Genomic DNA, 16,558 nt, shown 5'->3' with positions numbered 1-16,558 from the left:
TTTTGAATTGAAATGCAGTTTAAAAGCATTTTTTTTTTCAGAAATCAAAAGATCTTGAGTTTAAAATATTCATGTCCATGTCTATTATTTGATTCTGTCGCCCACTAAAACTCTTTTAAATTAAAAAAAAACATTTGCGATTTGGGGCAAATTTTCATATGTGATTACATACGATTAATCAAGATTAATTATTACACAGCCTCTAATTAATTTTTTTAATCGAGTCCCACCCCTAATATATATATATGTAGATATATATATGTAGATTTGTATATATATGTAGATATATATATGTAGATTTGTATATATATATATATATATATATATATATATATATATATATATATATATATACTAGCTGAAATACCCGGCGTTGCCTGGGAGGAAAAAAAGTTTTTTTGTTTTTAATTGTTTGAGAAAAACATAATTAACAAAAAAAACAACTTTAAAAATAAAAATCATTAACAAACAATGAAGACTCACTAATGTGTTGTATTGTTTACCCAAGTGCCTTGTTATATACAATGTTTTTAGTTTTTCCATCTTTAGCCAACATATAAAGGCTCTTAGGACTTTGTACCCTTGAACATGCCACATAAAGTTGTCCATGTGAGAAACAGGCCATGTCCAAATTGATTCCAGCAATTTTCAATGATTGTCCAAACGTCCCAAGCATCAAGTGGATGATAACAGACATAATGTACAAGACCGAATCTCCAATTAGTCTTTTCAAATTGAAATTGTTTTACAGTCAATTAAGCATGAAATATTTTACATACAGTATATAAATATTATAAGTTAAATATCATAGCTATATTTGGTTTATACTTTACGTTTGATTTTGATAAGTTAAATTAGTTTTTTGATTATGAGAGTATTAAAAAAAATCGTATTGAATTTTTTTTTTTACGAAAAAATGATAACACCAACACGTTAGCTACTATGTTATGAAACAAATGACATTTAGATTGTTGCAGTCTGCTTTATATATAAGACTAGCAAAATACCCGCGCTTCGCAGCGGAAAAGTAGTGTGTTAAAGAAGCAATGAAAAAGAAAAGGAAACATTTTGAAAATAACGTAACCTGATTGTCAATGTAATTGTTTTGTCACTGTTGTGAGTGATGAGTGTTGTTGTCATATATATATATATATATTTACACACACACACATAAACATATATATATATATACATATCTATACATATACACATATATACATATATATATATCTACATATATACACACACATACATACATACACACACATATATACACACAAATACATATATATATATATATATATACATACATACACACACACATATATATAAACATATATATACATATACATACATATCTACATATATACACACACAGCTATTTCAGTATCAGTGCAATACGCTGTTTGTTAAAACGGTTGACTCCCGCTCTTACGTGCAATAACAAATCAAATCATGCAGTTGTCTTTGCTCATATGTCATTTTAGAGCTGGACGCCTAGTATCTTTTTTTGGCCACAAGTTCGTTTCTGTTTGGTGTGAGGTTCTGTGTTGTGGAGATTCTGAGAATTGATTGCAGGTGCTCATCAGTGAGGCGACTCCTGTGTGCTGTTTTGTTAGTCTTTATCACTGAGAAGAGCTTCTCACACAGATATGTACTACCAAACATGCACAAGGTTCGAGCCGCATGTAGACGAACTTTTTTTGTTCTTCAAAGTCACCAAAGCGCCGTGCAAACTCAGTGCGCAATAACTATAGCTTTGCAATAACTTGCAGCATCATAAGGTAGACTTGATTAATGCGGTAAGTGTTCGGCAAGGCAGCTAAAGCGCTGCATTATGGGATCTGTAGTTTATTGTGTTACCAGCGCTTCATATACCCGGGCCATTAATAACAATAATACAGTATATAAAATGATCTCGGGCCGGATATAATTACACGCCGGGCCGGATGTGGCCCGCGGCCCTTGAGTTTGACACATATGGACTAAATAGAACTTGAAAAGATATATATATATGTATATATATATGTGTATATATATATATCTGTATATATATGTATATATTTGTATATGTGTATATATGTATATATGTGTATATATATGTTTATATGTGTGTGTATTCAGACTGACATGTTTGTAAGCAGCATGGCAACCAGTATTATTTATGTAATCCTCTAACCTGGTGAAGATTTAATTATTTTTTTACATTATAACTATAAAATAAAAACAGTATTTTATTATTAAGTGTTTATAAAACCAAAGGCTTATAACTTTACTATGATGTATAAAATAAGCTATTGGTCACAAAGTGAAATTGTCTGTATTTCTTTTTTGTTTGCAATATAAATATACATAGTATATTTCCAGCTGACATGTAAAGAATTGTAGCCAAAACAAAGCCAATTATTATAATGCAGTAGACAACTGAAAAGTGACTGTTGCTTGTTAGAAAATGGGGGACAATGCTATCCATTTCTGGGTTAAACAATAAAGAGACTTGCTAGAAGCCAAAGCTTTCTGACTCAAATTTTAATGGTACACTGTAGTTTCAAGTGAGTTTAAATTTGCAATTTAAATTTATATTTAAAATCTGCAATTCAAGGAAAGTTTACAATGAAAACTCATGGTCAACAGGAAGATGGCAGGGGTAATTAAAAGAAATAGCCATTGCTTTGTGCTTTGGCATGGGACTTTGTTATTATGGAAACAACCAGCCAAATCAAGAGACGCAAAAGCATAATACATCAAAGTCCAAGTGAACTTTATTGACATCTCAACCATATACAAGTATACAGATAGACGAAACTGCAAAGCTCAGGGTCCACAGTGTAACAACATGACGTGCAAATAATAAATTAAAAATATAATTAAAATTTAAATTTAAAATTAAAACACAAACAAGACAAGACATTGTGCAAAGACAAGACAAAGTAGCAGCAGCAATATTGACGTGTAGTTAGCAATATGAACAATGATGTAATGTATGGTATTTGCAATCTAGATACATAAATATAGTCCATAGATATGAAATATAATAAATAAATAATAGATAGATAATAAAGAGATTTTTAGTTCTTTTCTACATGCACACTCGTCTCTGCAGGAAAGTGGCTTGCATGTATAAAAGTTCTGTTTTTAGAGGTGGTTGAAGCAGTGTGGAAGATCCCAGAGGGCAGCATGGTGTTAAGCAGTCTGACAGCTTGGGGGTAAGAACTCTCCTGCAGCCTGGCACATCTGGCTTTGATGCTGCAGTATCTTCTCTTGGATGGCAGAAGTGTGTAGTCCATGTGAGGGGTGTAAGGGGTCCTGCATAATGTTGCAGGCCTTGCAGACACTGCATTTGTAAAATATGTCCTGTAGTGAAGGGAGAGGAACCCCAATAATGTTCTCTGCTGTCTTCACTATCCTTTGAAAACTATCCTTTGCAAGTGCTTGTGGCCAGATATGTTGCAGTTGCCATACCAGACAGTGATGCAGCTGGTCAGAACACTCTCAATGGTGCCTCTGTAGAACATGGTGAGGATGGAAGGGGGAAGACTTGCTTGCTTCAGCCTCCTGAAGAAGTGTAGTTTCTGCTGGGCTTTCTTGATTAGTGATGAGGTGCTATGTGTCCACGTAAGTTCCTCAGTTATGTGCACACCAAAGAACTTGGTGCTCCTAACAGCCTCCACATTTAAACCGTTCATGCTAAATGGGATGTGGGCAGGATGTGATTTTCTGAAGTCCACAATTACCTCTTTTGTCTTGTCGACATTGAGAGATAGATTGTTGTCTTCACACCATGTGGACAGCCATTCCACCTCATCTCTGTATGCTGTTTCATCATCCCTGCTTATCAGTCCCAGCACCGTCATATCATCCTCCGACTTGATGATGTTGTTGGTGTTGTGCGTGGCGGTGCAGTCGTGAGTCAGCAGGGTGAACAGCAGTGGACTAAGCAAGCAGCTCAGCGGCGCTCCAGTGCTCAGTGTGATGATGCTGGAGGTGTTGCAGCCCATCTGAACTGACCGGGGCCCCTGTGTCAAGAAGTCCAGGATCCAATTGCAGGAGGTGGTGTTCAGGCCCAGCCTGCTCAGTTTTGCAACCAGTTTTTGAGGGATGATTGTGTTGAAGGCAGAGCTAAAGTTTATGAATAACATCCTGACATATGTGCCTTTTTTATCCAGATGCGTCAGGGAGAGGTGAAGGGCAGAGCATATGGCATCCTCAGTTGACCTGTTTGAGCGGTATGCAAACTGAAGAGGGTCAAGGGAGGCAGGGAGATTAGTCGTTGTGTGTAACATGACTAATGAAGCACTTCATTATGATTGGTGTGAGTGCAACTGGGCGGTAGACATTCGAGCATGTCACTGATGACTTCTTCGGCAGTGGTATGATGGTGGTCGACTTGATGCATCCTGGACTGACAACTGGCTCAGAGATGTGTTGAAGATATCTGTGAGGACACCAGCCAGTTGACTGGTGAATTCTTTGAGCACACGACCAGGTATGTTGTCAGGTCCTGCAGCCTTACGTGGATTGACTCTGGATAGAGTAGTCCTCCTCACGTCAGTTATGGAGAGACAGGAGTACCTGGTCAGTGGAGGGAGGTGTTGCTTCTCTGGCAGTCTCTTTGTTCTGCGCCTCAAACCGTGCGAAGAAGTTGTGTGGCTCATCTGGAAGGGAGGCACTATCATCGCTGGTGTGTGGGTTGGGCTTGTAGTTTGTAATTGTCTGAACGCCCTGCCACATACGACGTGTGTCTCTGGTGCTGCTGAATTGTTTGTTAATCCTCTGCACGTAGGCCCAGTTAGCTCTTCTTATAGCATGAGATAGGTTGGCTCTGGCCACCTTGAGGGTGGCCTTGTCTCCAGATCTGAAGGCTGCATTTCTCATCTTGAACAGCGTGCGCACTTCTCTTTTCATCCAGGGCTTTTGGTTGACTCTTGTGGTAACGTCCTTGGCAACAGTAGCATCCTCTATGCATTGTGAGATGTAGCCAGTCACAGACTCTGTGTACTCCTCCAGATTGATGGAGTCAACATCCATTGCAGCCTCCCTGAAAACGTTCTGAGTAGCCAAGGTGGGGGTGGGGTAGGGCCTGGTAGGCATCATGAGCACACGTGTAAACATTGTCCAGTCAGCTTCCCCCTCTAGTAGCAAAGTTCACATTCTAGAAGAATTTTGGGAGAACTTAAGTTGGCATAATTGAAGTCTCCAGCAATAATAAAAAATGCCTCAGGGTGCGTTGTTTGCAGTTTGCTGATGATCTCGTAGAGTTCTGCTAGTGCCTGGTTAGTATTTGCGCTAGGTGGGAGGTAGATGGCAACCACCAGCACACAACTGTATTCCCTCGGCAGGTAGAAAGGCTGACACCTTACCAATAAAACCTCTATCAGCGGGGAGTAGTGTCATGCAACTGAGGGAGCATTCTAACACCACTCTCTGTTCACATAAACACACAGTCTCCCCCAATTCCACCCCACCTGGGTCTTACCGGACAAAGAGGCGTCTCTGTCCGCTCGGAAGATGGTCAGTCCGTCTAGATGGATGGACAAGTCTGCAATGTTTTCCTGGAGCCATGTCTCCAGTGAAAATAAAGATGTAACAGTCTCTCATTTTCCTCTGCTTGGCCTGCTGCAGCTTTATGTAATCCAGCTTGTTGTCCAGCAATCGGACGTTTGCGAGCAGAATGGACGGTATTGCAGGTCTGGTGGGGTTAGTTTTTAGCCTTGTGCTAACACCGCCACGTTTCCCTCATTTCTGCTTTCGATCGCTGCGCTTTTGTTTCCGCCAACTCAGTTTCTCAGGCTGCCTAAGTAAGCAAAGGCTGTGGAGCGTCTGTCTGGATATTTCGTCGCAGTTTCTTCGGAAATTGAGCAGGATTTGCCGCTCATACACAAATGTCTGCATATTACTATCACTTAAATCTACTTCTTTTCTTATTCAAGTTGACAAAGACGAACAAAGATTAACACTAAACACCATGGACTTGGGAGCTCTGTAAGCCGCAGCCTGCACGGGCGCCGCCATACTGACTTAGTACATGTTGATTCTATACCATTTTTGTTTTCATTATAAGACCTTTGCTCCATTTTAAATAACCAGACACACATTTTTGATATTTTGGACTCCTTGGCGTACTGCATATTTTAAATGTGGAGAGATAGGCCTACCACAGTACTGTGAAAGGTATTCACATCCTTTTTCATTTAATGGTTTTACACATCAGGAAATAACTACCAAGTTTGCAGTACTTATCAAGTACTATAATTAGATGTATTTAATAACTGATAAATACCATAAAACACATTTACTTTACCATTATATGCAAAAAAAAAAAGAATTCCAACATGCAGGAGTCATGTGGAAAAGTAGATGCAGCCTTACTGTTCACTTATTAGTTAAGAAGGTATTTGTAGCCTATCATCTTATCATATAGTGAGATTTACCTTGATATTACACCAAAATATATGGGAGTTTGGTCTGGGGCATTCACGTTTGTGGTAACAGCATGCCAAAGATAGGTGACATCTAGTATTATGTCAGGGAAATAATTCTTGCTGCTTATTAGTCAGAGAAGAGATATACAGTCAGTTTCATTAAACTGAAGATAGTTACTCTACAGTTAGGGTGATTATTTAAAAATGGAGACTAAACCCAGGAGTTGGTGAACCACCAAAGTTAGAATGTATAACAGTCCTCAAAGAAGCAAAAATCACAAAATCAAATATAGGAATCTATAGACACCCTCCACATAGTAAATGTTGTTGTTCATGAATATACCTTCAGAAAAAAGACAAATCAAATAAGTTTTATGGGTAGGATGCCAGAGAGGACTAAATTCCTTCTCTCCAAAAAATATTGCATTATGGCTTAGATTTGCAAAGCGACATCAGAACACACTGGTAAACATTTGGAACAAGACCACAGTGGACCAGTTATGTCATTGCACACAGCACTATGTTGGTTAACAGTAAAAATCAGTACGTTATCACAAGAAACCCATACCAAATTGTTAAGTACAATGATAATGATTTTGGGCTGGTTAGCAACCAAAAGACCTGAATGTTTTGCATTGAAATGAAACCACTATTAACCTGTTTATTCCAGAGCGTTCTGCAGGGAAATGTGAAGCCATGTCTCTATCTTGTTGAAGTTCATAAGCATATCTACAACTGGGTGTCTTAAAAAAAAAAAAGCCAGATCCTATGAAATATCTATGTATGAACAAATATCTTTAAACAATAATGAAAGAAAGCAGTATTGTTAAAATATAAAAGACTGCACAATGTAAAAGAGTAATACACTTAAACACAAAATCATTACTTTGAATTATTGTTTGTAAATTCATTTTAATGAGCTACTAAATTATGAGGCTTACCATTTGGTGTGTAAAGCCGATTCAAACATCACCTCTGCTGCAATCATATTATCTGTTAAAATATATAAATTTGTGTTTTACACTTCAAGTAAATTTTGTACAATGATGTAAATTTTACTGTTTCTGAGAATTTTGCTGCAATCTTTTAAATGAATCAATATACATCATTTTATGTTGTACAGCTGTATAGCAGGATTAAAATTGAAGAAAATGGTAATTCTGAAAAAGAAAAAATATATATAATTAGGGTACACATACTGTACGACTACATGAATTAATGACAAAAATGTTTTCCAAGCTAAATATCAGGATATTCTCTGAATTATACTTTGCTCTTATTTCAGTACCCATTTAAATTAATTTGTTCTACTACCAAGGTTATCTCATTTGAGTGACCCATCAGGAGCGTAGACTAACAGAACCTGTTTAGACATGCCAATATTGAAAGGTGGCATATTTGGCCATAATGTTCAGAACAAATAATGTATTTGCAAACACCTTTTCACCATACTATAGGTCAATTCATAATACAGTACAGAAAAATACTTTAGTAAAAATCACACTACTTAACTAACTTAATGTAAATGAATTATTTGCTACCTTCATATTAAAACCAATTAAAGTCTATTAGATGCAGTTAAATTAGTGGTTACAACACCCCCCTCTGTGATTCTGACATTTAAGAAGACATTTCTTTGATAGTTCTAAACTCATTTTTTAAATTATACAGGCTTGTAAATTTTAATGGTCAGGCTCGTATCTAGTTTTTTTTTTGTTTTTTTTTTAATGTGTAGAGCCATGATGACAGCTCATCATGAGCACCAGGAACCAAATGGAACCAGGCTTAGCTAGCTTCCTATTTTGTTTCTATCATTGGAGAGGCCAGTAACAGCAAAATGGATGAACAAGGCATAATTTTCACACCAGGAAAACAAATAGCCCTATAAAAATATGAGATGTACCATAGGAGTCATACATATAATAGTGACCAAACAATAATACAATTCTCAGTGTTTTGCAAGGGGTAAACTGGAAGGAATACAAGGATACATTATAATTAAGGAGCAACAAATGGCAAAAACACTGAACACATTAGCAAAGGTGCACAAGAAAGAGGTCATGTATACAGGCAGTTGTGTCAGATAAAAGTTAATGAAGGTAAATATAAAATGTTATATGTAGGAATTAAAAATGTTAGATTTGAATACACAATGGGAGATCTAAAAATTGAAAGCTCACTTTATGAGAGGAAATTAGGAGTCATAGTGCACTCGTCACTGTCAAGTGCCAGACAATGTTCAGAAACCGTTAAGAAGGCTAACAGAATGTTAAGTTATATAGCATGATGTGTACAGTACAACTCCAAGGAGGTTATGCTCAAGCTTTATAATGCACTGGTGAGGCCTCATATTAGAGTACTGTGTACAGTTTTGATCTCCAGGCTACAAAAAGAGCAAAGCAGAATTAGAAAAACTCCAAAGCTGAGTAACTAGAAGATTAAGAGGAGACATTATTGAAGGGAATTAGTACAGTTTGTGGTTAAAATGAGTTCATCAAGAATACAGGGACACAGTTGGGAACTTGTTAAGAGTAAATATCGCACAAACATTAGGATTTTTTCTTTACATAAAGAAGAACAGACACATGGAATAAGTTACCAAGTAATGTGGCAGATTTCAGGGACCTTCAAAACTCGACTTAATGTTATTTTGGAAGAATAAAGTGGATAGGACTGGAAAGCTTTGTTGAGCTTAATGGTATGTCGTCACCTACATTTTTCTAATGTTCTAATTATCAATAAATGATAATCAATGTGATGCATTATATTTTATCACTTATTATTATGTAACAATTAAAAACAAAAAATAATATTTGTGATTGGCTTATAAAGCATGACAAATGAAACTTGTGTTGAAAAATTTTCAGATTTAAACATACTCAATATTTGCAATCATCAAACAGCAAAATCAACTGCAAACGAAAGTACATATTGAGAAGACCAATTCAATATAAGCAGAATACTATCAGACTAAAGTAAGCTAAAGTATGTATTAGGAAGGGACATAGTAAAATATAGTACATAAAGTCAAGTAAGATCACTTTAACTATGACAATAAAAAAAAATATACAGAAAAAATAAAGTGGCAAAAAAAAAAAATCAAAAATCCATCTTTCACTCATGTAACTTATGGTGAGAGAAGTCTGTGGCTTGCTGATGTATTTTTAAATAAATAAATAAACATTGGACGGGCTTATGCTGAGGACAGAAGCAGGTACGAGTGATTGATTGAGAAGGCGGCTTGGCTCCAGGTTAGTGCGAGGCAGTCAGCCAACTGTGCGTTGCCTTGCCAGCAAATTCAGGCAGTCTGATTGTCTCATTATCAACCCAGGACAGCAATTATGCAATCGTACCTGTAACCCTCCATAGTGCTTAAAAGGACAGTGAGAAGACACAAAGGGAGGGTTAGAAAAGATAGCAAAATGAAGGGAGAAATGGAGGTCAAAGGGATATAAGCGAGCAAACCAGCAAGACAACAGTCAGGAGTAAGCAAGTAAGAGAGAAAGAACGAGAGTCAGTGCATGTTGAAAGGAAGCAAGCACTCAGGCCTGCCCATCACTGTGACCATCACGCTCAGGAGTGTGCTCTCACCAGGAGGAACCATTGACTTGGTAGTAGTGGGAGGACAAGGTGCCTTTGCCGAGTGGAGCCATTTGGCAGCGGTAGGGGCACGGAGCACAGCAGGGCTCAGTGGCTCCCCTTGTCTGCACCTGCTGGTGAATTTCTCCTCACTCTGCAAGCTCCAAAAAAGGGCAAGTCGAGGAGGCATCAGTTATAAAGGGGCACCAAGACTAACTTTTAAGAACAGTTGCTTCCCTAGGTTTTTAACTTCATTTTTAATGAACCTTTTATTTAGTGGCTTTAACACCCCTTATGAACACTTCACTTTATTGGATTATTTGTTTATCATGGATTTTGCAATGCATTTTGGACACTGGTTTGTTGATTTATTTGCTTTTAAAATAAAAGCAACTTTGCACCTACCCCCTGTAATGTGTTATGTGTATGTATCCTCATCTACCTGGCTCATCCAGTTGTTATCAATGGTGTCAGTTTCAAGAGGCCCCCAAACCATAAGTGGATGCATGAATCTGACTTGCAAGTCTTTAACATACACTTCTTTGGGTCTTCACAGCACTTACAAAGCATCAGTAAAGTGTTCTTTTCTGCAATATGACCTTCTAACAAAAATTCACTTTGAAGTGGTCTGAGGTGGCTTAACTGAGACACATTTTTCTTGATATTACATATTTAGTATAAGACCTGTACATTTTTCATATTAACAAGTAATTTTACATTATGCCACAATGCACAGCGATAAATAACCTACTAGCGTTTTATAAGTGTCATAAAAACTAAAAGAAGCCTTTGTTAAGGTCTTGTTACACAACAGTAAATGAGTAACAGATGCATTTTTGCCTTACCCAAAGTGTTACCGAAAAAACAATAATGAAAACACAAACTGTAACAATTTGTTTGAGAGAAATCAGCACCCCAGGTAAATGTAATAGGTTGTAGTGTTGTGTATATATTTAATCCTTTATGAATTTTGGAGATTTTTGATATATTTTACAAATTGCCTAACTTTTTAAAAATTATTTGTGCTTTTATTCACTTAGATTCACTTTATTTTTGAAAAATTAATTATCTAAATATGACTATTATTTATCTAAGCCCATAACTGAACAGGACTGAAGTCTGACTTATTTTAAAATAGGGATGCTGCTGCAGAAATGTGAATTTGCATCAAAAAAAGGCACTAGGGAAGTATGACAACAAACTAGATCACCAATATATCTAAAAATATCTGTGTCTGCTGAAAAATTTACTCAGGACATTATTCCCCCATAATCCAGTAGTAGTTGTTCTATAGGTTGTAGTACACTGACTTGTTAATAGCCACTACAACTACACATTACAGATGTAATGCCTGAAGAAGGGACCTGAGTTGTCTTGAAAGCTTGCATATTGTAATCTTTTTAGTTAGCCAATAAATGGTGTCATTTTACTAGACTTTGTGTTACAAAAATATTTAACTTCTGAGTTGCACAGCTTACATATGGCTTTACTTTTGTCCAGTTGTACTTTACCAACACAATATCTGAATCCTTAGTAAGTCCGCACATCTGATTTCAATTGGGGAGGACACTTATTATGCAAAGTAGTAAAGTGCTTCTTCTGTAGAAAGTCTTAACACTAGAATTACCAGAGCCTACGAAAAAACTTGTAAATCCGTCCCACCTTAAATCACTTCTTAAAACCGTTCTTACCTCTCCAACAGCGTCTTTTGTTAATCTAAATGTGCTGATAAAAGAAAAGCTGCAAGTAGCCAGCTATTCCATTCCCCCAACGACTTAGAACGTTTTAAGTTCTAAGAAGCGATTTAAGGTGGAACAGATTTACGAGTTTTTTCGTAGGCACTGGTAATTCTAGTATTAAAAGGCGCATTAGTGCGTGTGTAGTGGATCGGATGCCAAAAACAAAGATAAGCAAAAATCTGTGTGTAGTCATCATCATATCTTATCACGCCACTGCCGTATCCAGGCAAGAGCGGCGTCATTAGCTTCCTTAAGATCTTCATCGGTACATGTAGGGCCTCAGGAGCATTCATGGAGAATGTGGTCCATTGTTTGGGTGGACCCACCACAGAAACATTCAGCGCTTGGAGTGAGGCCCCATCTAAATAGGTTGTCCCTTGGTTTTGCCTACCTTTCACCTAGTTTGGTTAAGCGCAACCCAGTCTTTCCAAGAGAGGGATGTTCCATTGGGTAGATGCTCTTGAGGTGTAGGAAGAGCTTCATTGGGTGGGCTACAGTCAGTCTCTCGCCAACTCTCGAACCTATGTTTTGTGGACTGCTTTGGATTAAGGGGTTCCACTGTGGCGAAACTCCAACGAGAAGGTAGGCGGCGATTTACCTCCTGGTGATGGTAAAGTTGGTGTCTGGAGTCCATCAGTTGCTTGAACCTTTCTACTCTTGAACTACTTTCTTGTCGTATAAGGGGAGGTGCGATCTCGGACGGCCTGTATAAAGCAGAAAGGCATGTTGTTCGCAATGTGCCAGTGATGATTCGGCATGCACTATTTAGCTCAGGGTCAACCTTGTTGGCATGGGTTGACCTAGCCCACACGTGTAGTAATTTAGCAGGGCTGAGACTCACAAGATCGATTTTGAGACTTTAAGAATTGATATCACATTTTTAAATGAAAAATAACAAGTAATGAGAAAATCTATATTTTTACTCAGGCCTACTCAACATGCATAGAAAGGCCTAAAAATAAAATAAAATTTTAATTGCAAAAAATGCTCTTTAACAAGAAGTTCCAAAGAGCACAAAGGACAGAAGACAATGTCTTCATAATAGGCAGCCCCAATAACAAACACAACCCTAATATGAAATCCAAGAGAATGGTTAAAAAAAAAAAGAACAAGGTGAAAAATCCAGAAAAAAATTAAAAGACAATAAATAAGAGAAAACTCACCAACACCAGAATATTCAATGAACTACTAAAGACTGGGAGTTTTCCTCAGCTTTTATAGGGTTGAGGGCAGTCCCTTAACAGTGATTGGCATTTGGCCCTGTGTCCAATGCATAGAAAATAAAAAAAGCTACATAAACATGTAAAAACTAAATTATCTATTAAGTTAACACATAAAATGAATAAATCAAACATAAACATTAAATTTGAGCCTACTGAAAAATAATAATGCTATTTATGGTAGCATTTTATGTTGTGTTTTTCCAAATTACATCACAAACATCTGGAACAAGCTTAAAACGAATTGTTAATGTTGAGACTGAGGCTGAACATACCACTGTAGAATCATTGGATAAGACCACCACCAGCTTCCTGAGGAGATGACCATTAGTCCGTACAAGTTTCTGTACCATTGGCTTATAGATTTCAGACAGAAGTTGTGGAGGAGTTTCATTTCAAGAAAGTCCGGTATGCTACTATGTTGAGACACAGTCAGGATGAAAGAGTCCAGCAGGCAGCAGTCAGCATTCAGACTGAATACAAGTAGACAGTTAGCAATGCTCTGAGGGAGACAGAAGAGCTGCTCCAGCACACTGACATTTTGGGGACTGTGAAGCCAGGGAGGTTAGGGCTTCAATACATAAGGGTGCAAAGAGAAAGCCAGGATGCAAAGGAGTACAGGTGTTGTAAAGCACTGACCATGAGACAACAGTGCAACTGGATTCATTGTGACAGTACACATGGTAGATATCAGCACTGGAAGGACCTGTGCAACATGGTTGAGCATAGGATAAAGTACATTTTTTGCTTTGTCTATGATTTGATGGCCTATGCAAACTTGCACTGATAGAAATTAATAGATTACCTGGGGTGTGTGTTGGCATCTTGCCAAGTGAGATGGCAGGACAGCTAGTAACAGGTGCAATTGGCTGCAAGATTGGAGAATGAGAGGACGTGACAGCACAGTAAGTTATAGGCCATAGGAGCTTGGTTCATCAGCTTCATCAGGCCAGGACAGAAAGCAAGTAAAGAGGGAAGGGGAAAAGGGATCCTGGACATATCAGTTGACTGGGAGATGTGGGTAGACCTGAAAAAACAGCTTGCGATAATTTAATTTTGCTTCACAAAAAAAAGAAAAACATTTCAGTTAAATTCAGCTTTTCATGTTATATTAGTGCAGGGGGATAAAACTTAGATCTTCGAGGGCCCACTGTGGTTACAAGGTTTTGTTCAAGCCAATCCCTTCATTAATGACTTATTACAGGTTTTGGAGCATACACTGGTACAGTGCATTGCTGTACCCCCCATATAACCAAACAGCTTGAGATCCTGGCTGGCAATCCCCCTGGCAGACGAATGATCCAGTCCCTCCTTCCAGAAATTAATATCTATCTGTTGCAGCCAGGTGTTATATGGGCATCCCCTTGGGCTGGTCCAGCCACTCGGGTCCTCAGCAATGAGGATCCTGTGAGCCGAATCACCCTTGGGGAATTGTGCCATATGGCTGTAGTGCGGTAACTGATGATCCGTCATAATGCAAGTAATGTGCTTCATTCGGGCATCTGTGAGCAACTGCTCTTTTGACACAAAGTCAAACCAGAGGCACACAAGGATTCTCCAAAGAGACATAGTACTGAAGGAGTCCAGTCCTCGTCAGGTCCCAGGACAGTGTCCATGTGTCACAGCCATAAAAGCAGGAAGCACCAGGACTCTGATGACTTTGACCTTTATCCTTTCGCAAAGATTTTGGCAGTGCCACATACTCCTTTCCAGTGACCTCATGACACCTCATGCTCTCCCAATCCAACTACTGACTTCACAGGAAGAGTAACCTGAGACATGAATGTAATTGCCAAGGTAAGTAATCCCCTCAACATGGTCAACGCTCTCTCTGCAGACAGACACACTGCTGATATCTATGCCCAAGAGGTCATTAAAGGCCTGGATCCTGGTTCTTATACAGGACACTCGCAAGCCCAGACATTCAGATTCCTTGCTCAGTCTCTCAAGAGCCGATCCCGATCAGAGCCTCTGTTGATTCCACCAAGATCACAGCATCATCAGCAAAGTCAAGATCAGTGAATCTTTCAATAACAGACGCCCCACAGCTCCTGGACCCTATGACCCTGCCCAATACCCAGTCCTTGCAAGCACTGAACAGGGTAGGAGCAAGAATACACCCTGATGACTCCAGAGTCCACTGGGAAAAATGCAGAGGTTCAGGCCAGCCATGACATTCAACAACTTCAGGAGGATCCCGTGAAGTCTCAGGATGTCCCACAGGGCAGCTCGATCAACTCGAGTCAAACACTTTGTGAAAACTTACAAAGGCTACAAAGAAACACTGCTGCTATTCATATTTTTGCTCAATGAGAACCTACAGTGCCAGGATGCGATCAATGGCAAACCACTTAGGTGTAAAACCAGCCAGACCCAAGGGGACCGAAACAGTCCTCATAGCCAGCCCTGTCAGTGGTTGCATTGAAGTCACCCATGACCAAAAGAGTGTCACCTTGGTGGCACCCATCAACCACCGAGAAAAGTTGTGAAAAGACAACAGACATCATCTCATAATACGCTCATTGAAAGGAGTGACATCATTGGAAGCAGCTGATCCACCACAGCAACAGCTACTCCCAGAGTATGACAACCATCAAAGCAACCAGACCTATAAAAGGTGTACCCACTGTGACAGATTAGGGCTTTCTCGCACCCTTGTACCCTCAGACCACACGTCAGACACCAGATAAAAAGTCCAATTATTATTTACTAGCAGAATACCCGCGCTTCGCAGCGGAGAAGTAGTGTGTTAAAGAAGGTACGAAAAAGAAAAGGAAAAATTTTAAAAATAACGTAACATGATTGTTAATGTAATTGTTTTGTCATTGATATGAGTGTTGTTCTCATCTCTCTATCTATATATATATATATATATATGTTGTTCTCATATCTATCTATATATATATCTCTATCTATATATTATATATATATATATTTATATATATATATATATATACCCGCTTGGCAGCGGAGAAGTAGTGTGTTAAAGAAGTTATGAAAAGAAAAGGAAACATTTTAAAAATAATATAACATGATTGTCAAAGTAATTGTTTTGTGTATTTGGCAGCGTCACAAAGTTTTTTCGTCTAGCTGCATCAGAAAATGTACCACGACGCCTGACACGCCTCCTTTTTACTGTTTTCTCACAGCTTGGATTGCTGCTGTCATATATATATATATATATATATATATATATATATATATATATCTATATATATAATATATATATATAATGTAGATAGGTGTGTGTGTGTATATATATATATATATATATATATACACACATACATACATATATATATACACATACATATACTTGTGTGTATAGCTTTTATATGTGTGTGTATAGCTTTGGTCACTGAGTGCAAGGGAGAAATAATAAAATATAGTCTATAAGTTATTAAACAGTAAAACATTAACGTTTTAAGAAGTACAGGTACATTGAGCACTACTGGAGTGGTTATGGGTAAACTACATTTTAAAGACTGTGTAACACAACAGGTAAGTAACTAACAGCAGCTAAAATATATATGGATCATCTCTCGGTAGTAGATCCCTTTTGAAAGGCGCTACACGACGGCTGTGGTATAGAAATGAC

At 38.1% G+C, this 16,558-nt stretch overlaps 1 protein-coding gene across 1 annotated transcript in view; it reads right to left on the bottom strand.

The window, feature by feature from the left end:
- The window catches only part of LOC120534890 (putative ATP-dependent RNA helicase TDRD12), a 441,334-nt gene that overhangs the window by 136,177 nt on the left and 288,599 nt on the right, over positions 1–16,558 (bottom strand). Inside the window, exon 12 of the mRNA XM_039762402.1 lies at positions 7,364–7,415. Coding sequence (XP_039618336.1) covers positions 7,364–7,415 — 52 coding nt within the window. The remainder of the gene's footprint in view (positions 1–7,363; positions 7,416–16,558) is intronic.

The sequence above is a fragment of the Polypterus senegalus genome, chromosome 9, assembly GCF_016835505.1.
Source record: "Polypterus senegalus isolate Bchr_013 chromosome 9, ASM1683550v1, whole genome shotgun sequence".
NCBI lineage: Eukaryota > Metazoa > Chordata > Cladistia > Polypteriformes > Polypteridae > Polypterus > Polypterus senegalus.
The sequence above is the reverse complement of the archived record's forward strand: the minus strand, read 5'-3'. Positions and strand labels throughout refer to the sequence as shown.